Source organism: Passer montanus, unplaced genomic scaffold (genome assembly GCF_014805655.1).
Source record: "Passer montanus isolate IOZ18808 unplaced genomic scaffold, ASM1480565v1 scaffold23, whole genome shotgun sequence".
NCBI classification, from domain to species: domain Eukaryota; kingdom Metazoa; phylum Chordata; class Aves; order Passeriformes; family Passeridae; genus Passer; species Passer montanus.
The window spans coordinates 7813396-7840410 of record NW_024366926.1 but is presented as its reverse complement, the minus strand read 5'-3'; the positions used below and the strand labels follow the sequence as shown (position 1 = coordinate 7840410).

At 40.9% G+C, this 27015-nt stretch overlaps 1 protein-coding gene across 1 annotated transcript; it reads right to left on the bottom strand.

Moving 5' to 3' along the window:
• On the bottom strand, positions 1–27015 carry LOC120502823 (microsomal triglyceride transfer protein). The gene is made up of 18 exons (XM_039710711.1): positions 26845–27015; positions 22368–22555; positions 21661–21804; positions 19540–19647; positions 18669–18785; positions 17500–17639; positions 16484–16634; positions 13012–13169; positions 11979–12147; positions 11294–11401; positions 10183–10395; positions 8961–9172; positions 8255–8352; positions 8032–8153; positions 6943–7170; positions 3070–3194; positions 2545–2715; positions 1–1634 (listed from the first exon to the last, which is right to left on the bottom strand). Exons 1-18 carry the CDS (start codon positions 26903–26905, stop codon positions 1466–1468), a joined length of 2682 nt encoding a protein of 893 aa, XP_039566645.1. The 5' UTR covers positions 26906–27015; the 3' UTR covers positions 1–1465.

The window sequence follows — 27015 nt, the reverse complement described above, 5'->3', positions numbered from 1 at the left end:
TTTCTTCACACTGTATTTTTAACCTGTTTTATTTAGGCTTTGACTAGAAATGTGCCAGCATTTTCAGGAATGACAACAAGCAGACCATTTCATCCCACTGACAGTTTGATTTTTGCAGATTTCTGCACTCTTGGTATTTTACAACACAAAAGAGTTTGGATTTTTTTTCTTAATCTTGTAATAATTTTTTTTCATGACAATTTATGAGTTTTTCCTGCCTGCTTTTGGGTTTGGGTTTTTTAAAAATAAACAATTCTTCTTGGCTTTTTATTTTACTTTTTTTTTGTGAACAGCATTTTCCCAACTTGTCCTATAAAAATTAAATCAGATGGATCAGAGATCAGCTGAGCTGGGATGGAGTATATTCTTTTTTAATCTGTAATGCTGATGTAAAAATAAAACTTTTTTTTTCCCCCACAGATCCTATGAAGACACTGCTTGAAGTGTCTAAGTAATTTTAATCAGAGGACTTGTCTGAGTAGTGATTGTTATTTGCATTGAAATACAAGCCTAACTTACCTAGAAGAAAATGTTCTGGCTCAGCACAAGCTTTGCCAGACTGTGCATCTAAAATCTGTTTCTTTTGAGATCCTTTCCTTCTTCATAGTTCAGAATTGCCTTAGTGCATGCTCATTTTTTGAAATGCCCCTGCCTTGATTACACACAGGGAGACAAATTTTTAGGAGGCAACCTTGATGAGCTGCCAGTATTGGCTTAACTCTGCTCCTGCTTCTGGTAGCTACAGAAATTACACCATTGATTTCAATGGGAACAGAATTAAGGCAACTGTAAGTTCCTTCTGGAAACATAACCCCACACTGTTAATCAATTGTATTTAACTACAGCAGTTAATAAAAAAAACTCTAAAAGATAAATAATAATAATCAAGTTCTGCCTGCTTCAAAAAAAACCAAACCACAAAATGCTTTAAAATCATGTAAAATAAAACCTTTTTTGTAAACAGGCAATACTGAGTAAGCAGGAATTCATGGTCCTATCTGGATGTTAATTGTACTTGAATATTTGAATGGGGTTAGGTCATAGGCCTAAAACACCTAAATACTTTAAAATACATTTATAAATAATCATTCTTTATACATCATAATTGTTCTTCCCACACATCAAAAACACAGACTTCTGTATTCTCCAAGAAAAAAAATGAAGGATTACTTTTTCTTTTGGCACAAGAATGTAAAAATGAAGAACAAGCACCACCCTTACGGGAGTGCATGGAATGCTGCCAAATTGGTCTTTATTTGCCTTAGGGCTTTTTCTTTACAAAAGTTTTAAATATGTGTTGATATGTAAACACTGTGCACGCACTGAGAGCTTGATCCTGGCCCGTTGAAATCAATGGCCAATTTCCCATTAAGTGCAGCAGTGCAAGGTCAAGCTCCACGTTGGTAAGGTGTGTGCAGGCCTAAGTCGTCGAGGGACTCAGGAAAGCAGGAGCTCAGGTGCTGCTTTAAAACCAGCCGCCAGCAGAGTCAGACTTTGAGCCGAACACCTTCTTGCACATGTTGGAGTTTTCCTGGTGGAGAGGGTATTCATTCCCTGCCAGCGTGGCTGCCTTCCCCCTCCTGGCGGTGTAGCGCCTGCCTGAGGGCAGGCTCTCGTACTTGGTCATGTGAGTCCTGCAAAGACAGCACCGGGCCCTGGCATCAGCAGCTCTGGGCACAGCTTGCACCCCCCTAAAACACCTTGCACACAGCCAGCTGGCCCTTCCACAGGGAGCAGATGTAATCAGCAGATGTTCTAGCAGCTGCAGAATAGCAGACACTGTTTTCTTAGGATTTCCTGAAGGTTCTCAAAGTCTTTAAATCCTCTCAGGTTTTTAACCATCTTTTGGATGAGAAAAATCTGAATGGAAATCTGGCACAGGCTCTACAAATGTTATCTTCCTTAGGTCTTAGCAAATAGGGATTAGGAGAGAGCAGTACACCCAATAAAGCCAATTTAATTACTATTCTTTGGCTACTGAAGAGCATCTTTTAAACCTTATTACACAGTTGCTTAGTTTTCAGGAAAACTGGTGCCTTAATAAAGTATGATGGAACACAATGGCTGCAGGAGTACCAGACCAGGTACTTCTGTTGACATGAGTAAATAGCAGATGACGAAGAGAACTTTCCACTTCACCTCATGTATGACTTTGCACTTCCTTTCTCAAAAGTTAGAGAATAATAGAGAACTACTGCTAGCAAAGCCTGAGATCACCATCAATCAGAACTGATTGCACACGAGGGCACTACCGTCCTGCCACTTAAGTTAGTTCACTTGCAAAACCAAATTTAAAAATTGAACTGAAGTGCCCATTCAGAGCTGATCAGTTGTGATCTTCAGAAAGGTTATTTCTGAATCTCAGGGGCGAGGGACAGGAGGAATGGGTTAGCAGAGAGGTCAGTGTGTGTAACAGCCTGCACTGCACCTCATCGTGCTAGGCTGGAATTTGGCCTCAGTGGTTAATCTCATGTCTGTGAAAACCAGAAGTTCCAGCACCTGACTGGAAAGACGCTTCAGAAAGTGTGTGCTCTTAGTTCTTACCTGAATGGAGAGTCCACTCTATCCATCTGCATACAGACCAAAAATGGGTACTGTGAAAACTGCACTGTGGAGATGAAGTCTAAAGCTGTTTCTGTTTCCAAAGTGGTATCCATACCAGTTTTTACAAAGAAGGAATCCACCTCGGTGTTACCAGCTATAAACATGGCTACCCTACAAAAAGAAAAATAGGCATTACAATTGTTTCAAAACACATTAAAAAGGAGGAAATTTAATTACAAACAGTCCTAGAATACATACATAAAAACTGCCTTCAAAAGAGCCTGTTCTTCATGCAAAGGTACATAAATTCACGTGAGACCAGTGGGAACTGGTATTATCCAGGTGGAAAGGAAAAGAGAAGTACAGACATTCTCCCATGCATGTAACTAGTTAATTCTATTTATTTAATTGCTTAATTCTAACTCATCTACTAGGTCTCTTATATTTAAATTCATCTCATTGGTGCTACCTTGGCTCAGAAGCCTGAGCTGTCTACAGCTCCAGCGTGTGCTGGGAGTATCTCACCGGTTCTTGACGTTGGTTTTGGATTCCCGGTACCACAGGCTGAACTCCATCCCTCCGGAGATGTCGATGGCCAGTCCACCCATGAACTCCGCACTGGCTGTGGGCCCAGACTGCAGCTGGATTTCCTGGAGCCACGGGAAAGCACAGGTTACTGACTGCAGACCTCAGGGGTCTCCTTGTTCCCTTTGGTCCTGCACTCACACCACTTGCCATTTTGCAGGAACTAAAAGGAATAGAGGGATTTTCCGAAAGGATGGACAAAACATCCTGATGCACCTCCCTCTCTCAAAAATGGGATGAAGCTACAGCAAGGCACCTTGCATCCTTCCCCTCTCCCCTGTGTGCCTGCTGGCATAATTTCTGCATGGAGTGTCACTGCAGGGAACATCATGTCTCCAAGAGCTGCCATGCAAGCCCCACGGAGTCCGGCTAAACCAGATGGAAGTCCTTGCTGGAAGGTGCAGTGCAGTGTGACCAGCACGCCTGAGCAGACCTGGACTGGCACAGTAGGATGCTGCCACTTGTGCAGTGGCTCCAAACCCACCATATGACAGGAATTATGTGGCTGGGTGGCCAAACACATCAGCTAATGCACCTTAATTCACATTAAATGTGTTTCCTGTCAAATATCAAATGTGCTTCATGAAACCTGTAAGGCTGGACTGGAAACACATCCCTAAAGTCAATTTCGGAAGTGGTAATATAGCTCAGGGTCATGGCAGTTCATTCCTTTTAAGGTTTGACACACAGCCAAGATTTCAAGGTTCACCCAGCTTGGCAATCTAGCTCTCTTTATATAGTTGTCCTGCTTCCCTAAGAACTAGTGGATTAATTCACCATTTTTAAAGAAATATTAATTTGGGAAAAGTTTATTTTGGTCATCTGCCTCACATACAGCACACCTTCTCCAGTCTCACAGATGGTTTTCTCTCTCCTCTCAGGTTTCTGTGCCTGTGGTACCCTCAGCACCTGTAATGTTGCAGGCCTTTATAGGACACATAGGAATGTGAATTTCCTGCCCATTTTTGATGTCCAGGCATCCTAGAAGTCTCTAGTCTCCTCTTAGCCATTCAGTAGTCCAGTGGCTCCAACTAATGCTGTCCCAAGATTTAAGAAAGAAGCAAGCAGAGAGTCAGTCTTCCTAATCCCTATAGCAAGGAGCAACATCAGGGAAGGTTTTTGTTCAGAATATTAAAGTTATCTGGCTGTAATAGAAGACTCGGATAATTATGGTAGCTGTACATGGTTACTTCACCTTTTAGGGTAAGTTAATTATCCTTGAAATTATTTCCTTGACAGAACCAGCTTGGCAGAGCCATCTTGGCAGTCAGTTGCTGCTAAAGTGGGCTTGAGATTTGAAGAATGCAGTGGGCTGGCTGTGGCTTATAAATCCAATGTGACCCCAGCAAGTGTGGTCATATGATGCTCTGATTTCTTATTTTCACCCAAGTTAAAATCCTGGATTGAAATCAAAATCTTTCTGAAATCAAAGGGAGTTTTTATACTGACTGCAATGGAGCATAAAATACTTCCCTTGTTGGTCTGTTTAGGTGTGGACATAAAGCTTGTTTTACTTCATTTTACTTTGCTTTTAATTGGGACTGGATTGGTGGGTAGCTGCTAATGAGTGAGGAGGTAACAGTATACATGCTGGCAGAGATATGTACACACAACCAGAGGAGCAGATATTTTTAGGTGTATTGTCAAATTGCACCCAAGAATATTAAAGTAGGCTGGGTTTACAATGGCTGCATGGTTTAAGACTTAAATGCTACCTAGAATTAAGCTGTATTTGTCACTGAAACCAGCAGACAAATTAAGGAGCACTTGTCTTGTGTTTTACTAGCTCATCTATTTCCTTATTTATAGCCCTGTCCCTCGTCTCATGTGCAAATCCAATCCAGGCTGATGGGAGGTGTAAATCACAGGGACCCAGCCTGCTAAGGAGAAGTATTTTCCTTTGCTTTCCTATTTTAAGCTTTGTGTCTCATTTGCAGTGGAAAACGTGACCCAAAAGATCAGAATCAGTCATTTGTTACTGTTTAAAATGCTGAAATATGCCATGGTTCAATAAGAAGGTGTCTTTATGTACTGCACTGCAATGCAATCTTACTGTAATGCAATGCAGAGATGGCTGCAACAAGCACTTCTCTGGGAACTGGCTACCTTCCACTGGGGTCTGGCTTTCAAGTGGCTTCTCTGACCTATCAATACAGTATTTAATTTCTCTGGGCCTCTGGCAGGTGTGTTGCCTAGGAGAACTATTAACACTGCTGAACTTTAATGCAGGTGACTTAGGAGTCTCGAAAACAGTTTTATGAGAGCTGTTTACTTTATAGCAGGAATATAACTTCTGGTTATTCTTAGCCCTGAAACAACACTGTGGCCACATGGAAGTGCCAAAACCATGTTGATGTGCTGTTGAGTTGGAGTGTAGCTATAAGACCACTCTTAAAAAGATGGGCTGTGCTTAAAAGGCAGCTCAGCCTGAAGCTGTGTTCAACAGTGCTTTAAACCATTCCTGCCCTTGTGGGATGTGGAGGTAAGACACTGCTGCCAAGGCTTCCAAAAAGGCAGCGACTGACTGAAAACTGCACCATGATATTGTTAAAAATGGCACCCAGTCCCAGCCCTGGCTGCCCCAGAGTTTTGAGAGGTTCTCCAAAGGCAAGGAGTGGAGAATTTGCTGGCGGACAGAGCTCTAGGGGTGCCCAGCCAGCTGATTCAGCCAGAGTATGTCTGGAGCTTCGTGCATGCACAGCAGTTGGAAATATTTAGTTCTCTAAATGCTCCCTATGCTCAGGACTAGACATGATTATCTTTCTCACCTCTGCGGTCTGTTTGTTAAATAGGTCACAGTAAAGTTTTTGCCCATAATCTGCGTGTGAACTGTAAAGCACTGTTGGAATGAGCTTTAGTTAGCCAATTTGGGCACTACTTGGGAAGCCCTCTGGACTTAAAATACCATTAGAAGGAGCTGAGCTGGGTTCTGGATGGGGAAACCTGTTATGTGCAGAGGATGTTTCTGTGTAATTTTGAGCAGAGTGGATTGTCTCATCATATACTTCTGACATTTTCTTTTGCCAAGAATTAAATGGGAAAAGCTAAAAGTAAAGTTTGAGACTGCAGATGTTTTGTGAGCTGAGTATAGCTGTTAAATCCACAGGTTCTAAGGAGATCCCAGCTTGGGAAGAGCAAAGATATCAAACCAAGTGCTGACCCTGCACTTTGAGAGAGATGTCTAGATTCTTAGTCCTCCAATAACACATTATGTAGCCAGTTATATTTATATGTGAATCTATTTAAGCACAAAATTAGCAAATCATTTGGGGTGACAGTTGCATAAAAACTGTGTAATCCTCATTTTAATTTCTTGGTTTGCCTAGAAATAAACAGTTGAAATTTGGACCTCTTAGCATTGTTCTTTGAAGGATAGTTATCTGATTCATTCACCTGACAATTACTGCATAACTGGACACAAGGTCCCTGGACAACTTGTGAAGAGGAAGAGTTAGGTGGTCACATGGGACAATACTGTATTACAAGAAACTGTGGGAGGGGAGGTGATAGCTGAGTGCAATGTGAGTTTTCAACAGGAAACTCAGCTGGATTTAATTTTGTTAAGTTTCTGCTTTATTTTCTAAAGTATCCGTTCTCACTTTTGTTCTAGGTTGATTTTCATGTAATTTCATTCTGGTTTTTAATATCCATGACTTTTCTATTGCTCTCCTAGTAAAGGTAACATGTGTAACATTGGTCAGGTTTATCAGCATTGAGAATAAAGAAAATAAGGTGTCCTACAATAGCAGTGTGGGGGAGGAACCATCTGTGCTTAAGAGACAGAAAAAGAAGCAAATAATGTGCTGTTAGTACCTGTAAGAAATCTGTGAGGAGGACAAGTCCTTTCACCACATTCATGGGATCTCCAGTTGCCGAGAGCATTTTAGACATTAAATCACCATACCCTTGGAAAAATGTCACTGGCCTGAGCTGGAAATCGAACAGAATGGCTGACATGCCAGCAAAGGAGTCCAGGTTTTCCTCGCCTTCATCAGGAGTTGCAGCTATTATGGACTCCAGACCCTGAGCTTCAAGAACCACCTATGAAGGAACAGTGATACAGAATCAATGAAAAAATCCTGCCTGACTCAGACTATTAACAGCACCACCTATTTTCTTAATGTCTAAATGCCTAATTCTAATTTATGTAGTTGTAGTAGAAAAGGTATGAGGTTAAGACTTAATGGAACTAGGAAGTGCATCTGGAAAAAATGGAAAATACAATAATCTCCTGCCATGTTTTTGCCCTTTGGATGCTGAGCAGAATTTATCCACATGCAGATCACAATCCTGAGACTAGTTTTCTTTCAAACACATTTTCCTTTATTTTTTATATAACTATATAGGAAATATATATTCCTATATATAACTATATATTCCTGTATATAACTTTATTTCCTATATTTCCTATATAACTATTTTTCAGGGAGAGCTGGGAGGAAAAGCCAGAGATGTTCCACTGTACAATTTTTTGTCCTGCGTAAATTTAGGAGAATTACAATACTGAAGGTTCTTGGAAAAGTGTAAAACACAGACATTAAAATCTCTTTGATTTGTACATTTGATCTGCTCCTCGAATTTCCATTTTGTGACATACTTGAACTGGGACCTGATTTTACAAACTCACAAAGCTTTTATTGACTACATCAGAAAAACAGCATAGGATTTACACAGACACAGACCACTGTGTATGATGAAGGACAAAACACATGTTGTTTTGTTTATGGCAAACATATGCCACATTGTGGGATTTTCCCCTCTTATTGGTTTTCCCCTGTTCTTGGCTTCTTCTCTGCCCAGTGCAGCAAACCTTATGGTCTTAAGCATTAGCTGAATTGATTTAGAAGGTGTAAGAAAAGCACCACATAGTGGCTAAGTTATTATGCACAGTGTGGCAGTTACCTGGATGGCATGAAGGTCAGTGCTTCTGTCAAAAACACGGATGTTCATGTTACTTCTCCGTAAAATGCCAGAGCCAGAGTAGAGGATGTCAAGGCTGTATGTGGATGACACATCAGGACCACCTTAATTAAAAAAGAAAGAAGGGACCTGTGACTACCCTAGTGGATTAATGAAATGTTTGGGAATACAAAGAGGGCTCAAGGGCAGTTTCATGGTTACATACGTGTGATATATCCAGTGTAGGCAGAGGAAGAGCCCATCTTGGAGAAACGATCGTAGTTATGGGAACGCATGTCCTTCAGAACTTGCCGAACTGTTTTGCTGTGGGATTTCAAAACAAACAAACAAAACCACTAAGATACAAAAATGTTCCAGTACCAAATGTATTACTTTTTGGTAGAAAGATCAAATTTGAGAGAGGGTGAATTTCCCAGTAGGAAAGAGGGTCTTCAAAACCTTTACCTTTTCCCACTAGAAATCTGCCCTAACCCAGAGTCTCTCTTTCAATTTCAGGTACTCCCTGCAGGCACAACAAGAAAGGCAAGCAAAGGTCTTGCTTGAAATTAATGGTTTTAAGAAAAAGATATATATTGATTACTTTCATTCTCACACTGTGATGTTTAAAATTTTTCCACATCACTGGTTCTGAAAATATAAAAGCAAGGGACCAATTGAGAAGAGTAAGATCAACAGAAGACATCTTTCCCAGTAATGCAAGTCAGATGCCAAATTATTTTTTGTACCTGTGAAAATGTGAATACCTATTAAAATAATTACATTGAAATGAAGGGATTTATTCTGAAATAACAAGTCAAGGAACATAAAAATAAGTTATCCCTTTATACTCTCCTTAAGTTTTAGTAATTAATGAGAACCTGTGTGTTCTTTGTAAGGAAGGGCTGTGTTTATTTACACTGAACTTAATGTACCTTGAAGGCATTTCAAAGCGCAGTATATCTTGGATCATGGAGAGCATGTACTTGTTCATTTCCATAGGCAGTTCCCCAATGGAGAGCAGGATGTTTTTCACTTCCATGTAGGATGGGTTACTGTTTAAGATGATGGCAGCTGCTGTGGTTCTCACTGTCTTTTCGTGGATTTTGCGAGTCTGGTGGTATATCCTGTTCATTGTTTCCTTCACCTGGTCAGGAAACACATTATTCACTCAGTGCTCATGCGGATGACTGGGCAAAGTACAGGTTGGAATCTCGTTTATAATATCAGCTTAAGTTAGCTTAGTTAGCTCCATAGCTAAGGCTAATACATAAGGATATATTTTCAGCATCATGTTTTTCATGGTCCTTTTGGAATGTTGAGACATGTATAGCTCAGTGACCACAAGGACAAGTGGGACATCTGTTATGTTCTCTCAGCCACAGACCAAATACAGCCTCACACACTGGTTTTCAAAGCAGGGCTGTAAATAAGTAGCAGCACTAATAACAAATGTGGCAGTGGTAAGACAGAGATTTTCTTGACTGTTAAGGAAACATGTACTTTAAAAAAGCAAAAATTATTTTAATTTCCTACATAGTGCTTGTGGTAGTGTGTCCCTGAGAAGATTGTGACACATTTTTTTTACAGGGGTGTCTGTGGAAAGCCATGTAGTCCCACTGAATGGCCTCCAACATGCTCATTGCAGAGCACCACCCTGATAGCCTCAATCCTGATGGCCAGCAGCAGGTATGAAATGGAATGCAAGGTAATGCAACAGAGGCAGGACCTCTTGTCCCATTATTTTCTGTCTTTTCCTATTCTTGGAGGCTGTAGGGTAAAATGCAGCTATTTTACCCTTCTCTTACTTTGTGTGCTCTCCCTGTGTGGAAGCACAAGAAAGAGCAGGGGCTGCACAGGTGCCCAAGTGCTCCCTCTGGCGAGCAGAGCCCCGTTTTGCCCACAAATTGCATGCCACCTTTGGTGGCTGTGTGTGACCCTGGAGCCCAGGGCTGACTAGCACGTGTCCACCAGTCCATTCCTTGCTTTCAGCATGCTGACTGCACCACACAGCTTGGTGCCATTTGCAAACTTACCGAGGTTGTACTCAACCTCACTGTCCATGTTGGTGATGACAAGAAATGAACTCTGTTAATATACCCTCTGTCTTTAATACAGTCCCCTGCACCTCTTTTCTTGGACAGTATATTTGCTTACCTCTTTGGTGAGAAAAGAAGGATCGTATCTCTGCAAGGCAGTGGCAGCAAGGCTGCTGATGGGCCCTTCTCCTGACTCAGCATACTTCAGGAGCACTGGAATTGCCTCGGGAAGGAGCGCATTCTTCAGTGCCAGCAGGTACATCTGCACATTTTCGTCTTTATTGGCCTTCTCCAGCCTATTTAGAATCAACCTTTTGGCTTCCACAACAGCCTAAGAAAATCAACAGCACATTAAATGGTGATCATAAACCTCCCTTCCCCCCCTCGCAGAAGTAGAATGGGCAGGGCTGGGTTCTGGCATGTTTTTGTGGCACAGGGTTAACAAAGGTGTAATTTGTACGTTGGTGGCTCCCTTCAAGCATAACCAAAGTGACTGCAGCCACAGTGACACCTGATCCAGAGTTTTATCACTTGCCAGCTGCTCCTGACCTGATTCAGGGACTTCAGAGGTCTTCCTTGTGGGGCCAACAAGTCCCCACAAAAAAAGGCAAGGGAAGTGTTCTTCAGTGCCTCATAACATAATGTTATGAAACTACTTGGCAATTAACAAGGGAGATTAAAAGGGCCTGTTCTGGTAATTAAAAGGGCTCTCTATCTTTTCAGTGGTGTGCTGCAGTGCTGAACAATACAGATCTAGCAGCCTTGTCTGATCATTCTCATCCTCTAACACCATCATCTACTCAGCTCAGAGTAAAGGTCTTCCTCCTTCTCTGCATGTTTAGGGCATAATTGAGTGCTTGAATCAATTAATTTTCTTCACAGATGTGAAATAACCTAAGGCAATTGCAAATAATAAACAAATCCTGAGTTTGCCAGTGTTTCTCTGAGCACATGCAAAGCTTTTGCACAAGGCAGCACAAGCACTACTTCTGCTGACAGGTTCAGCCACAGAAATGGGAAGAGACAAGATTAAAGCCTAAACCTGACAAAGTAGAAGTCATTATTTAAAAAAAAATACAATCCTCTATCAAACATAGGAGTTCATGGACTTATTTTAAGTGGGAGAATCTGCTTCCTGTGTCTGTCATGCTCCCCCAGTAATGTCACCAGGGATCAGCCCTGTGTGTTGCAGACCAGAATTTGGGCAGCAGTGACCATCAGATACTCACTGGCAGCTTGCAGCCTTCCCTGTCACACAGCTTTCTAATGAGTGCTCCCATGACAATGACAAGAGTTTCTCTGATTTCTTGACTGGCGACATCCCCCTTGAACTTCTCCTGTCATGCAAAAGCAAAGCTGTTTAGTGTCTCAGTGTAAACATGACAAGCCACACTGTTGTGGGCTCAACAGGCTCCCTGATTTTCTGTGAACATTAATGCAAAGGCAGTGATTACCATGATGGCCTGGGTTCAGGCTAAGCACAGTACAGCTCTCTCATTACATATATATTACATATAATAACTCAGTGCCATTTTCACCTTGAGTTACATTCAGTGTCTCAAGTAGAATCATTTGGGGAAAAAAAAAAAGGGATTTACAGTTCTGATTACAGGAATTTCATAAGGCAACAATCAAACAATCGTCAAATTATTTTCCTAACATTCAGTATTATGTTTCTTTTTCAAGTAATGGATTTTGGTAATATTTTACAAAGTAAATAGACTTTCAGTCTGGACCTAGGAATGTTTGTTGTTTGCAGGCTCTAAGTTAATAGCACACTTATAGGAAACCCTGGAAGGCATAAAGAAAGGAAAATTATAAACACCAGCAGTTGTTTCTTCTTCTCTTCCCCTTTGATTGGGACAAGGCATAAGAGTATTAGCTCTGTTGCATTTGGTTTGTCCTTGGACTTACAGTTAATGACTTCAGGAGCGTTTCACTGGGGCGAGAAGCAAATCCACAGGCATAGAGGAACCGCTCCTGCAGGATAAAAGTGCTGGCATCCTTAAAGTCAAGAAACTCCAGCACGGCCTCCAGTGATTCTGGGGTCTGAGCCGAGGTTACAGCATCCACTACCTGTGGACTACAAAGAAGTGCAAATTAAATGAACATATCCTTGCAATGAGCCAGTCAATACTGAAAAGACTTGGTTGCATATTGAGAGAAATAAGCTCATGTACTGAAACAACTCTTCATTGCAAGTAAGAGAATCTTTTATTGGAAAAAGTGTCCCTGAACTTTCACCTCAAAATGGTACACTAACTCATATCCATGGACAGCATTTGAATTTATGCAAATAGGGGACCAAAAGAAGTTTAAAAACCCAACTACCACAAGTGTATTAAAGTTCACAGGAAAAGGTTGTAAATATAAAGGAGTGTTTTAGAAGTGTTTGTGCATGCACAATAACACAGAGAAAAGGCTTCTATGCTACCTGAGTGACTCTCAGGTTTGTCTCCATTGCTAACAACTGCTACAATTTATTTGAAAGACCTTGACCAAATGACTCAGAAATGCTTTTCAACTCTCAAGTTCCAGTGTGCATGCTGCTCACAACCAAACTCTAACTCTTACTAGGACAAGTCCCAGGCATAACTGTTCCCCTTCTTTGTTGTGTTCCCTATTGATGGAAAAAAATGGAAGTCAAGAACAACTTATAGGGTGTTTGAGAACAACAATTTGGTTTGAGAACCTCTGGCTAAACTACAAAGCATGTGGGCCTTGCACTGTACATACAACCCTGGTGGCTGAAGGGTGTGCTGAAAATTTATTATATTATAAGAACAAACATAACTTTTAAAAAAATCCTTTTCCTGTAGACTGTACTGAACACTGGGTTTGCATTGCTATGACATTACTAGTAGCACTCAATCTCTTTGTATGCAATTTGCCCTTCTGCATTTTTCAGTAACTTAAACCTTTTAAAAGCTTGTTCATGGTAACTTACAGAAATTCTTTATTTTCACTTTTAATAATTTTCAGTATCTCCTCCTTTGTAGCTTTTCTGATGTTCTGAATGAAGGACAAAAAGCTTTTTGCTGCTTCAGGTTTGGAAAGTTTGTCAGGATGCATTTGTTCTCTGATGTTCTTCCAGTGCTCAGAAAGCTGCAAAACAATTCATATTATGTCAAATCTCTCAGACTGTGGTTTCAGTTCTCAAAATCAAACTATATAAATGCAGATATAGAGGCCAACTGTTGCTCAAAGTAGCTGAAATCCAAGAGATTGATGATCCTTTAGCTCAGTTTTGGGTAATTTACGATATCCGAGCACAAATACCTTAGAAACATTTCTATAACTGTCTCTCTTCCAACTCCATAGTATTTTCCTCATATCATACATGACCTTAACTGCAATCTCTTTTGAAACAGTAAAATTTATTTATACTGTAACTGGAATAAAGTGAATTATCTTCTCTTGCAAATTTCCTGTGCTTTCTGATGAATACGGTGCTTGCCTTATGTTCTCAATTTCTCCTAAGCGGATTTTTTTTTTTAAAAAGGGAGATGGACAGTCCCCAAATCACCAATTAATCATGTTTTTTGAGAATATGGTAATTTTGGGTTCATATAGAACATGATTAAATGTCCAAGAAGTTATTCCCATTTTTTATTCATAAACTTTAATAAAAAGGGATTTGTAGCTACTGCACAAAATGAAAGGTAAGATGGTGGTTGCTGTATTTATTCCCACATCACATTTTTTACCTGAAGGAGCCAACATGGTAGCAAAGCACCCATATCTGTCCTTCCAGATACACTCCCATAAGAAACTGGTGCCAGTATTTTGACCTTTCTTCTCTCCCTCGCCTTTGCCTCTGTTATCTCAAGTTATCGAGAACATTCCTTGGTGAAAACTCAGCTGTTCTTTGCAGCAGTCTTTACTGCAGTTTTCCTAGTGGGAAATAACAGTAGCACCCATCTGACCTTCACTAAAATAGTTCCCCTCTGTAGATTTTGTGTTGGGCAATAGCACTTGAACCTGCTGGCAATTAGAGGTATCATTCATCAGTACAGAGTGCAACTTCTATTGACTGTAACAAACAATAATTAGGCAACAATGATTGAGACATAGGATATTTCCTGAGGATTAATGACCAGCTGGGAGGAGCTCATGTTCTGAGGCACAGATGGGTCTTTTAACCTCAACTGGTAATTAGTTCTTAGCACCAAGGTCAATGTTGCTATTATTAACTGAAATCGGATAAATATATAGGTCACTTTTTATTCCCCCTGTTGAAGTTGCACCACAGTCCAGCAAAAAAAACCACCCTCTAACCTCATTACTCCTGTATTTTCTCCTGTGCAGAGCCCAGCTGTGTGGGCTGCTCTTAGTCAATTTAGCCCATACCCTAGAGACAAGCAAGGTGGGAGATGCAAGCTGGAGCCCTCTCAAGAAAAGGAGAGTGGAGACCAAGCCTTCCTTTTGGGGGGGTGCTCAGAAGCAGCTTCCATCTCCTGCAGTGACCATGGCATTGAAAATACCATTCACAGTTTTCTGAGGGCACTCATTCTCCTGATGTGAAGGTCAGGCAGTTTGGATTTAATAACCCAAACATTCAAGCACAAGAGGCACACACTTGCACATGGTAGCTCAGCATGGACATGGACCTGTGTTTCTCTGACAGAGAGATCAGAACAGAGGTCTTATGGGCAAACTAGGAGAACTCCAGCCAAACCAAGAGGTTCTAAACTGAGCAGGAGTTGGTTTTGAAAGTCAGTGCATGACAGCTGTTTACCAATGTACAAAGGGTGGCTGCACAAGACAGAACAAACTCACCTCACCTTCAGAAGAGGCAAGAATCCTTCCCCATAGGAACCATGAGCATAAAAGAGTGTAAGATACACGAGCTCTTCTGAAAAGAGCATGCTTTATGTTGTCTAAACACAGAAATCTAGACCTGATTTTAAGTGCAAGCATTTGCCATAACCTCAGAGAAGCTAGTGCTGCCTTCTGGGAAATTAGGGGAGTAATGGTTATTTTACCAAATTCATAAAGATATAGACAAGACCTGTTACAATTTAAAAAGGGCTTTGAGAATGTAAAACTCTAAGGCATAGCATGTCAGCAGGGCATTAATGTATACTATGAAATATAAGTACCATATGCTATGTTACTGCTTTGGATACAGTGTTCTGTTTATAGAGCCCATCTTTTCATAGCAGTTACTGAAAAACACAGTGAGAAAGCAGAACTTCATTCTCATCGTGCCATTAGGTTTATAATGACATAGCTCAGTCCCCAGGCAGTGCTCTGGAATTATACCCTGTGTTTGTTATCTTGGTCTGAAAATTGTAACTGTTATGACAAACTCAGTCCCAAGTGACAAATTGGTCAGCACAAACCCCGACAGGCAGAGTCAGGGAAAAACCACCTGTCCCTATTCTGTTTAGGATGCCTTGATATTCCCTGCTCAGAACTGCTCCACCACACATGCAGCATCATTTTTATATTCCCCAAATATGTGGTTTTGGTCTTCCCTGTGGCTCAACAAGCATTAGACAATAAAAATTATTACAGTGTAATGCTACTTCCAAACAACTAACAAAAGTTCCAATACAGGAACATATTTGTGCTCATAAGGAGTATCTCTGGAGGACTAAAATTATGTGTGCTGAATAGAAGCTATATCTTGCTTATAAACCCCAGAGAATAATGATCCTTAAATTAATGTTCCCATTCATTCCTCAATGGTAAGAGCATTAATACTGTTTGCTAACAGTCACTGTAGTAATCTATTTAGTTTATGATGAACATCATTAGTAAAAGAAAAGATTATGTATTTACAGTGCCCTGCTCTTATCCTTCAGATGTCTTTTACATAAAAAAACAAGGCAATTTTTTTCCCAGGGAAAAATGACAACATTATTGGACTTCCTAAGAATACTAAAGCTCCATTTTATACTTGTAAAATATCTATAAAATTCTTTAAACAAAAGACTTCCTTGGGGTCAGATAATAAGAAGAGGTTAAATTTACTATCAACAAATGCTTAGCCTGCCTGAGGAATGGCTAATGAACTTGAATTCCTAGGAACAGTTCAGCTCCTCCATGACAAAACTGTTTACAAACACCAGTCAGCCATCTTAAAATTAATTTTCCACCCAGAGGAAATAAGGTGAACCCAGCTCAAGGCTGGCAAAGGTGAGATAAAACAACAGGGAGCTGTATTTTCTAGTGATCTGGAGAAATACTGCAGTCTTTATAAGAGAGTAAAAAGGTTGGTACTTTTAGTGGTAGCTCTTACGACACCCTTGTGGGGTGAGCACCATTGCAACACTTCCGTACTCCCTACTCCAGGGTGTATTTTTTATTGCTATGCTGGACCTGTCCTAGTTCTGCTTAGACAGAAAATTTGCTTTCATACTTGTCCTGCTCAGCTAAGCAACCCAATGTCCAATGAGCCCATGTTTACTTACTGAAGGGCACTTTTTGCATTCGGATTTCACTGGCTCTGCTTCCAGGGGCACGGCAACATAATTGGGGTCCAAGGTCTTGATCACACCAGCGACTTGCTTTGCAGCGATCAGCCCCATCCCAGCTTGGACTGACTTCAGTTCCAGCCTCTGCCTGTACATCCACACAGTGAGGACACCATTAGAGCCCAACCATCAGCACAGTGATGCAGACATCGCACCAAGAGGAAACAGAAAACCCCTCCACAGACAAAAAAATACAGAATACAGACTGACTGAAGTCTTATTTTAAAATGTTCAGAACATGGCAAGTCTGTGTGGTTTTTAAGGTAACAAAAATAGCTGATACCAGTAAAATTACTGCTATAGAGTTATGTGCAATAAAATACCTGTATGAGATACTTTCTAAAGCATAAATTTATAACACATGATAAACAGCCTTCAGTATTCACATACATTCAGAAATGTTTCGTATATTTGTTCTTAAAAGATCTGGAAAGTGAAATTTTTGAATGTACTCTTTCTTTTAAATATCTACTATTACTGAGATGCCTGAATCATTTATCTTGTATGAGTATCTTTACACTTTCAGTGATTTGGAGTCTGGAATCTAACACAGATCTAGGTTTCATGGTTGTTTCCTTTATATGCAGTAGATTTTATTTTCTATACTTCCAAACTCTCATATGCTAGAAATGGAAATCCATCAGAAGTATTTCTTGAGACAGAACACCTATAGCACTAATGGCTAGATTAAAAGGGTTTGGCCAATTCCTGCTGTTTCCTGTTAACTTCTTATGAATGCCATTATTTATTATTTGTGGTGTGGTAGAATCTTTAATCAAAGTTGGGTCTGCTACCTGGCACAGCTGGAGTTGTATATGGATAAAAAAAGAGATCTAAATCTTTACCTGGAGAGTTCACAGCCTTAGATCTCAATTCTATAAGCCCTCCACATGTAAACTGACTTGAACCACTAGTCCTTCTACCATCAATGACAGTCCAATTGTCCGACTTACTTTGAAACTATTTTGGCACCTGTTTTTCGTCGGTAATTCAGAACAAAAACAAAATTTTCTTCTGCCTTAATGGATTTGATGAAACTGTCTTCCAGCACATAAACTGTAGCAGATGTAGCTTTTGTACTGACATCCAAGATCTGAAAATAATTTAAAAATAAAACAGAAAGAGGGTTATTCAACAAACAACAAAATAGGAAAAGAGGTCACTGTTCCAAATGAGGGCAAGACTTGTAATGAAATAGAACCATATGAGGAAGGTGCATACAAGCTGGCATCTCAAATTAAGCCTATGAACCAGTTTTTCAAGTATTCCCTCTGCAGTAAGTAGTCACTCACATCTATACCATGTGCTTCAAATTCAGTATGTACCAGGGTAAAAGACAGCAGGAGCAGAGCAGGAAGTTATGGAGCAGGCTGCAACTGAGAAAAACACCCAGTACTACATTTAGTTTAAGATATGCTTTAAATATGACAAGAATGTTTTCCAGAGAAATGTCTTTAAATGAGATTGTCATGTTCACACTCAGATCAAACAAGGTGGCTGGCTTTGTTTCTTGTTTTGTAAACAAGATGATGTCTTTGTGGTAAGTGAAAATTTGGAACCCAGTCATGGTATTACGGCAGTCTATTAAGAGAGTGTGTGCTGTCTTTGTACTTCTCTGAGCTGAGAAAGTTTCTGATGTGGAGAATCCCAGTGCCTTCAGCAGGTGTCCAGCCTGCCCTCAGCAGGGACTACTTAGAAAGACATTTACTAACAGTGGAAGACACCAGGGCTGCAGTAGGACTTCAGTTACCTCTATGGCACATCTCCTGTATTACAGCTGTGCATTAGGGAAGCCTTTGACCTTCCAGGCAAGCCTGACTAGGCTCCATTCAAGAGTCAGCAACTTGCCTGGCATTTACAGCAGATGGGGAAAAGGTTACTATTATCACTATGACTGCATCTGTATCAACTGGGCCAAAGTGTTTTACACCAAAGAAGAATCCATTCCCTGTTCTCTCCAAGGGAACTACATATGACATTTGGACTAGTAAAACTGCAAAATTTACATACAGAATTTGCTTCCTCTAATACTAGAAGGACTTCTAAGAAGAGGAGCAGTAGCTGCTAAGAATATATTTTATGTAAGAAGAATAGATTTATTTTGTTAAAGAAATCATCATACCCGGTTCTGGCTGGTAAATCTTTTCTTTTCTATTTCACAGGAGTCCAGGTTTTTGACTTTAGTCACTTGATCTTGCCGCACGTGGTAAGTAGTATCACATTTCCCAGAAATGTCCACCTTGGAAAAGAGAGTTAGATTAGGACAATTTATTGAATTTATCTTTGGGACCCCCCAACACCTTCCAAAGATGAAGCATTTTCTCTACTGCTGGAATCCTGTACCTGAGATGCTGCACTGCTTGGGTTTATTTAACAGTTTTAAGGATGTCAGTGGTTCTAACTATCTGCTTTGGGTTGGCAGGGGTACTGTTCATTAGATGGCTAGGAAGAAAAGTAACAATGGCTGTTTAAACAAAATAATTGGGAAATACCAAGCAGCTCACACTATACTCACAAATTTGAGTTAAATTTCAGCTTTGTTCAAGGGGACAGGTTTAGAAATTTAACAATGGAAGGCAACTTAAATGGATGCAGCTAAATCAGTGCTGACTTGGTGTGGGTACTCAGATTTAGAATGGGACTCCACTGAATTGAATTTAGGAATCAACCAACTTTAATCAGCAGCATAATCACTTTTATAGGGACCTGGTTTAAGGTGGTTTGTTACCAAATTGTGCTAAATTTATAAAGGCATTTTAAATCAAATGGATTGTACTACTTCTTTATGCTAATTGCAGCAATTTGATTTGTGTCACTAAATATGCAGAAGACTGTCTTTCTTTATGTCCCTAACCTCACATGTTATCAAAGGACAGATTTCTATCACAGTTCACTTTCTGAAGTCATCAGGAGCCACAGGTCTGCCTTCCAGAGCAGATCAGGCTCTGCCTGTTCCTCAGGTGATGATAATCTTGCCTGATAGAACACCATACCTCACGGGAAGAGCCAGAGTGCAGCTGTAGCTGGAAAAGGCTAGCCAGACCTCTCTTAATGTTCTGAGTAAAACCAGGTTCATTTTGATATGAGTAGAAGGTTTTGATCTGTAGGAATGAAAAAAAAAAGTGTATATAAAAACCATTCAAAAGTGTATAAGAAATCTGGTTAAATGAGAAAGGAATAGTGAGGATCCACTCCAGCAAAACTCCCTTTACTTTTTTTCTCATTAGGAAGTTGAATTTGGATCTGTTATTTGCTTATTTTGAGCAAACTGCAGAGGCTACAGGAACTGACAATAACAATACAAACACGTTTTGGCCTTCAGCTGAACCTAAGTACAGTTTCAGTGCAGTGAGCATCTCTCCTCCTGGAATTATAGAGAATTTAGATGGGAAATGGGAAACTTTTCATACTTTCACAGACGACTCATTTTCCTGTATAATCCTCAGGTAATCACTCCCCACAGGGGCATAATATCTGTTGCACTTTAATCACAGATTACAAAAACTCAGGATGAATCATAGATAAATCACAGATAGAATGACTTCAATGACGTGTCAAACATATCACAACCTTTGCACTTCATGGGTCAACTATTGTGCTTGAGCCTCTCCTCTGGTAAAAAGACTTTGCACCTCCACTTTGCATTCAAGGTGCTTTAAAAGTGCCCCTTTATCTGGAACTGTAAGTACAATCAGTCTGTTATCTTGGGGTAACCCTGAAAAGTGAAATTACTGTGCCAGGGATGAAATTGTATACCACAAAGAAATTATAAAAGGAGCATATAGACCCTACTACCTGAGAAAAAGCCTAAGTTTCTAATACTACATCTTAGCCTTAGCATATGAAAGTGTGCAAAATATGAGGAGCAGATGCATGCTGACTGTGTTCTTCTGGTACCTCTTCTGGTTCTCATGTAGGGATGTGTACAGTTCACAGCCAGCGCTGTCCTGTTTCTTTTTATGTTGTGTAAAACTGATGACAAGGCTGAGTCTGAAAGTTACTGAGCAGGTCTGATAGCAGCTGCAATTCAGCAGGCTGAGCTGGCGGCCAGGGTATGTGCTCAGTGCCTATTTACAGCAGGAGGTAAAGATCCTGCTGGGATAGAGTGTCACAGCCCTCACTGCGCTCTGCAAATGGGAAAAGGGACTGTGACCTTCAACCTTCCTCCTTTCTCACAGCCCCTCCTGCCCCACCTGCATTGCTCAGGCTGCAGAGGGGAAAATGGGGCTCTTGGCCTAATGACACAAGCAACAGGAGGGTGAAGGACCAGGGGCAGGAGACAGGTGCAGCCACGGCTCGAGCCTCACCACTCCCTGGCAGAAGAGTAGGCTGAGTACAAGGGCAGCTCTCATAAGCAGCTCTGCAGGGGAAAAGAGAGTGGGATGGATGTACTTGAATCCCCTTCTCTGAGAAACTGTGTCAGAGGAAGGGGGACACTGAGAGCTACAATGGACACGGGTGTTCCTGTGCTGGGACAGCGCTTTGGTGTTCTCTCAGGGCAAGATATAAAACCCCGGCATGTGTTGAGACATATCTGCTCTCTGACCCTTCTCTTCTGACTTTTGGAAACAGTTTCCCACTGGGGGAAAAACATGTAAGGCTTCTTTCAGCATCAAGCTCATTAACTTGGCATCATTGAAACTGCAGGTTACACAGAAGTAAATAAGAAAACCAAAGAGCTGGGAAAAGCCATCCTGGTAAAATACTCGATAAGGGTTTAAAGTAATTAACACTGTTCTTCACAGACTCAGTAGAACATCCCTCATAACAAATTGTATCTCCTTTTCTGCCTTTAGATCTTGGACAAAATCCTGCCCTTGCTGAAGTCAATAGCACAAATCCCACACAGCAATTGTGCATTTATCCACAAGTGTACCTATCTTTGTGGACAATCTGCTCTTTACTTCCTCATTGTGTGGTGTTCTCTACATAGGCTTGGGCTAGAAGGAAAATTACAGTCTGTTCTAAACTACTGTATTTCACACAGAATGGTAGTACATAATGTCTTATTAAAAACACTGAGTGAATAATGAAATGGTAAATTCTTCGAGTCTGTTACAAAAGATATGTGTCATGTTTCCTTAAGGACTGAATTTTAAAAGACAGGCTCTTACTTTTCCACGGACTAGCTCAACTACTATGGGCCTCTGTAAAGCCTCCAGATACTCTTTCCCGATGATCTTCTCTGTGCTTTTTCCTTTGAAGATGTTTTTAGCATCTGGACGTTCATTCACATTTTCAACTTGAACATCTTTCATCTAGCAAAGTAAAAGCAGAGAAAATTAATTTAGACAGCAGTGTAGAATTGGCCTGGAGTAGACTAGATAGAGTAAATCACATAATAAATGTTCTTTATTTCTGCATTTCTGGTTCTGATTATTAATCTTCTATGTTTACTATGTCAAAGTTTACAAAATAAGCCAGTGCTCTCCACTGGGGAAATAAGTCCCAGAAAATCTCACTAGAAAGATAAGTACCAAACCCAGTTTCTATTTAGAAATATTTGCAGCTACAACTGAAAACAACATGTTGCCTCTCAGGCAAGGGCTTGCACACCAGTTTGAAGCCATAGGTGCTGTATGAAGCGATTTCTAAATACAGGACATATTCTGAAGTTCTGGCTAATGATGTTAGATAGACACTTATTGAAACCTTATTCTATAGGAATTAGATCATCAAAGCAGCTGGGTTTAGTTGATGAGACTGGAGAATAAAAGGTTTACTTCATATTCTGAAAGTGAGCTCTCTGAGATTAGATTAGCAGCTAGATAAGTGCAGGACAGATTGTGTATGTTTTAAGTTGTCTGATGGAAATAATTACCGTAATTTTGACCAGCTGGTCATCGTCATTGTCAGGATTTCTCCATAAGAGGTTGACATCCACACCAGAAGAAATCCGATATCCTGCACTTTTCTGCAGTGATGCTTTCACCTGATCAACATAGACTTCAGCTGAGTAAGCAAACTTATATAGCTTGTCATTATTTAGGCTTGGCCCAGTAGTGTGCCCTGTTTGGAAAGCAAAAACAAACAGCATTTTAGAATTTACTAACTCTCGTATTCTACCATTTTCTCTAAGAAACCTTTAAAAAATATTTAAAAATTAAAAATTTAGTTAGAAGCAAAATAGTTATGAGACTGATCCTGCTACTCTTGATTACAGAGGCTGTCTCACTGAAGCAGCTGGGGTTTTTTGTGATTGACACTGATCATACATATTTAAGAATAGTGACAAAATCTTTTGTTCTAGCTCTTTAAGACTGTCAGATTCTTTTCTTCAGCTATATTAGCATAACAAATGAATCCAAAATTATTTGCAACTCAAAATACTCTTAATAATCACACAATCTGTGTGCTTAGCAATGTGAAATGCACTGATGTGATTTATTGGACCCAAATCATTCTCTGCATCTCTTGCATGTTCATTGGAAATCTTTCCATTGAGAGTCTTGTCCAAGGGTGACATGAATGCAATGAAAACATTAAGAATGTATATTTTAGATAAAACAATTAAGCTCTTGTTCTTTCAACTAAATAATTGTCCCCATAGCTGTGTCTCTGCTGTTAATTTATATATTTTAAGCAATGTAAAAGGGAAGAGAAGGGAAAATAAGCTGGCTGTACACTAAGTGCTCTTAACATTCTCAAAGCAAACACACACAGAGTGACCTTAGGTGCTGTTTGAAAGCAGCACAGCACCAGCCTCACACACCCAAATGCTGCACCACTGAATGCACTGGAAATTTCTTCATGGAGTTCAGGAGGTACAAAGCAGAAACAAGTTCACAACAGAGTTAATCTAAGAAACACAAAGTGCTGTCCTCAGGGAGATGCATCTTAGTCTTATGACAAGTGCAGGGAAGGGCAGGGGAAAGAAGAAAAATCTCTCACAACATCTCAGAAAAATTCTTAAGCATGCTGTAATGGAATCAGTGTCTTCAAAGTCCCCTGCAGAGATTCATGAGGGTATCCTCATCTATGTTATATCCCTCTGTTTTATCTGACTCACTTCAACAAACTTCAAATCCCTGCATTGATAGAAAGGAAAATCAGTCTTATTTCACTTTAATAAGCCCATTTAGGTGGGTGCACAGGGTAGTTCCATCATGGCTGGGTGGATACATCCTGCAGTTCTTAAAGAGTCCAAAACCCCTGCTTCATTAAGACTTTGCTCACATCGTTCCCCTGTTCCCTCAGATACCATGGCAGTGGATTAAGGTCAGCTTCAAAGAACCTTTCCCTGAGCAAAATGGACACTCCAGCAAGTTTAATCTGCAAGTTGTGTAAACTGGCAAAGTTACGGAACTAAACAGACTTTATGCCAGCTGGGGATGTGGTGCAGCAAGTCTGGTGATCCCAGTGGGCTCAGCCTGTTCACGTGTGAGAGGCCAAAGCTGTAACTATTGATTTTTTCCCAGAGAGGTTGAAGGATTCATGTTGGCATAATGGGGCTTGTCTTGTTTTGCATGTCTTGTGTGTCTGTTTCAAAACAAAGTCACCAAGAGGCGTGCAATCCTTCCTGGAGGTTTACTGTGAATTTCCTAGCCAATTTCCTTCCCAGTTCCCTGCTTTGAAGCTACCTTACCCTTGAGAGTAGAGGGTGCTCAGTGCCAGCTCAGAGGTGGCTATGCCTTTCAGGGACACCCCAGGTTCCCTGCAGTCCCTTAGAGCCAGTTGCTTCCTGGTTCAAAATGTCCTTCATTTGCAGCAGAAATTGCAGTGCAAAGGACATAGTATTGGCTGAGATTTTAGGAATACTACCCACTAGGCATTCTAAACACAATCCCAGCTAAAGGAAAAAAGTAGGGGAATAGCACATCCAAGAGAAATTACCTGGGTGCTCAGAGACACGTCTCTTATTAGTTAAAGTGCATGTCATGGTGTTGCTTCCTCCCTATTTTCAGTTAAAAGCACCTTTCACCTACCCTCTTCCTTTCCCCATAGCTGAACACATACATGGTTTTATTCTTCTTTTGTAAGAGTTCCTTCCCTCCTCCTCCCTTTTAGCATTTGCTTGTCCCCACATACAATACAGATGTTCCATCCTAAAGGAAACAAAGATGAGCAAAAGATGCAGGAGCTTCTTGCAAGTGTCATAGAAGAAACTAAGAATTGCAAAGTATTTCTGGGAGCTAGAAGATCATGAGGTTCTTAAAACTTTCACCAATTCACACATAGAAAACACTGCAGGAGCCAGGGCAGAAGACACCTTTGGTTGCCAGACTTGGAAAGGGTAGGCCAAGGAGTGGATCATGATAAGAGAAGCAGTAGGAATGAGGCAGTATTGAAAGCAGTCCCAAAGAGTTAGCACTTATCCCTATGGAAATGGGGGAACCCAAGACACCACTGAATAGCATGGTCAGGCTGAGAGGCAAGGGGGATCTTGACAGATGACAGCAGAGGCACAGGGTCACTGCCCAGAACCAGTACTCAAAACAGCACAGCTAAATTGTCATGCCAACTTCCATGAAGAAAACACCAGTACTATTTTGAAAGGAATATTGCAACACCTTTCTGATAGAAACTTTTCTTAATAGCAAGTCACCCTTTTAGAAGCTCCTTCCTTTGTGTTCAGCACAGCACTGGAATCCTTGCTGTCTGTGCAGCCATTGACATTTCAGATGATGGCAAGTGTCCCACCGCCTGAGAAGGGAGGAGAGATGGACACACAGACTGCCACCAGCCCAGCCAAGCTCTCTGGGGGTCAGAAGTGCTGCTTCCAAGGTGGAGTGCATAACACATAGTTTGACTAGTAATGTTAAGTGTCTGTCATTAAGGGTAACATGCCAAGTCTATAATTAAATCATGATACTGTATAATACAGAAGGTTACACTGCATGAGTAGAGACAGCTGTCAAGTCCTGTGCCTTTTATTAATACATATGGCATGCACAGCATGTGTGTCTCTAACTACTTGCTAGCTCTACCTTCATAAATCATATTTGCCACTATCTCTGACACCAGATAGCTTTAAAAAGCAAACCCCATCCGCTTATTTGAAAACATTTTTCAACTGGAACTGCAGTAGGAAACTTTTATGTGTGCTGACCTACTTGAATTGAACAGAATAATATTTCAATATTTCCAAAAGGCCATGTGGCCTAATGAAAAGTTAAAACACTAATCCTAATCCCAGCTCTCACACTGAGGCCCTAAGTGGCCTTTGGGCCAGTAATTTAGCTCTCAATCTCTCTACACAAGAGAGAGAAGAAATATGGCAGAGCTGAAGGGATGACTAATTAAAGAAAAAATGCTTGCTCAGTATCCTGGGGAATGTGACAAGCAAATATTACTTCACATCAAGAAGCTTTGTTTAATTGATATTAAGGGGAAGCTGGGAAGATCAGACACCAGAAATGTGGCACATTGGTACCTAGCCATAAATTGAATGTGGCAGTGTCATGAAATAAACTCACAGGTAAAGGCACTGCTTGCAAATTTCTCTCCTTTGTAACTCCTGTCATGAGGGTGTATAGAGGCATGAGAGAAGGAAGATTGCTGCTCTGTGCTTACACAGTGTCCTGGATTCCCTGCAGGAAGCAGGAGGTGGCACCCATGAGAGCATCTCTACAGCCTTTTTAACAGCTGAACCCAGGATGGCATGCTCCCCCTGCTTCCCCTCATGATGAAGACATCCTCATTAAACTAAAAACTCAGCTTATGTTATAAGGTTGCTGCTCCTCTAAATGTAATGTGAAGTTGTACATGAAGAGTCACTACTATAGACACTTTTCCTTGCTTCACACATTGGCACTGCTGAAGCAGACAGTCTCCAAGATTTCATAGCCTTGACTTTGTCAGGACACCTGTGTAAAGCTCTGCTCACAGGGTTTCTGCAGACATCCATATTTTCAAGACTTACTACAGAGCAACGTTCTCATGAAAGTAACAGGATGCTTCTTACTGACTTCAGTGGTAGCTGAGTCAACTGCTCAGAAGCTGAAACCTGGACAGCCCTGAGCACTTCCTGGCTCTGCTCCACAGAGCACTCCATGTGTTTAACTCCTGAGCGTGTGAAAAGTCTCTTTGAAGTCAGTGCCCCCACAGTATGTCCTGATTAAGCAAGTTCAAGATCTCTGATCTCCTGGTCACACCACTGGCCCTGCGCACTTGAAAACATCATCTCCTCCATCACCTCTGCTGAGACAAATGCCACAAGCACTTAAACCTAGCTAGTAAATGCATCTTGCGTGTCTGAGTAAAGCTGATAATTTTTGAGGCAAAACAGAGATCTGTATACACACACTGGTTTTGCCTCTACCGAGGTAGAAGCTGAACCAAGCCCACTACAGACCTACCTTTCACAGAGGCTGAGTAGGTGGAAATGATGCAAAGGAACAGCACGGTAAGAAGAATCATGCTGGACTCTGCCGAGCTCCTGACTGCAGCATGAAGTGCAACAACCTCCAAGAAGTGAGCTGAGAGTGGAGCTTGCAGAGAGAGCCACAGGCTTGGCCACACTGTTTATC

Coding starts and splice junctions, on each gene's coding strand:
- LOC120502823 (XM_039710711.1), bottom strand. CDS start 26,905: ATGATTCTTCTTACCGTGCTGTTCCTTTGCATCATTTCCACCTACTCA. Junction 17,640..18,668: donor GATTTACCAGCCAGAACCGG/GTATGATGATTT, acceptor AATTATTTTCAG/ATCTTGGATGTCAGTACAAA. Junction 3,195..6,942: donor TCCTCACAGATTTCTTACAG/GTACTAACAGCA, acceptor CCGTGGCTCCAG/GAAATCCAGCTGCAGTCTGG.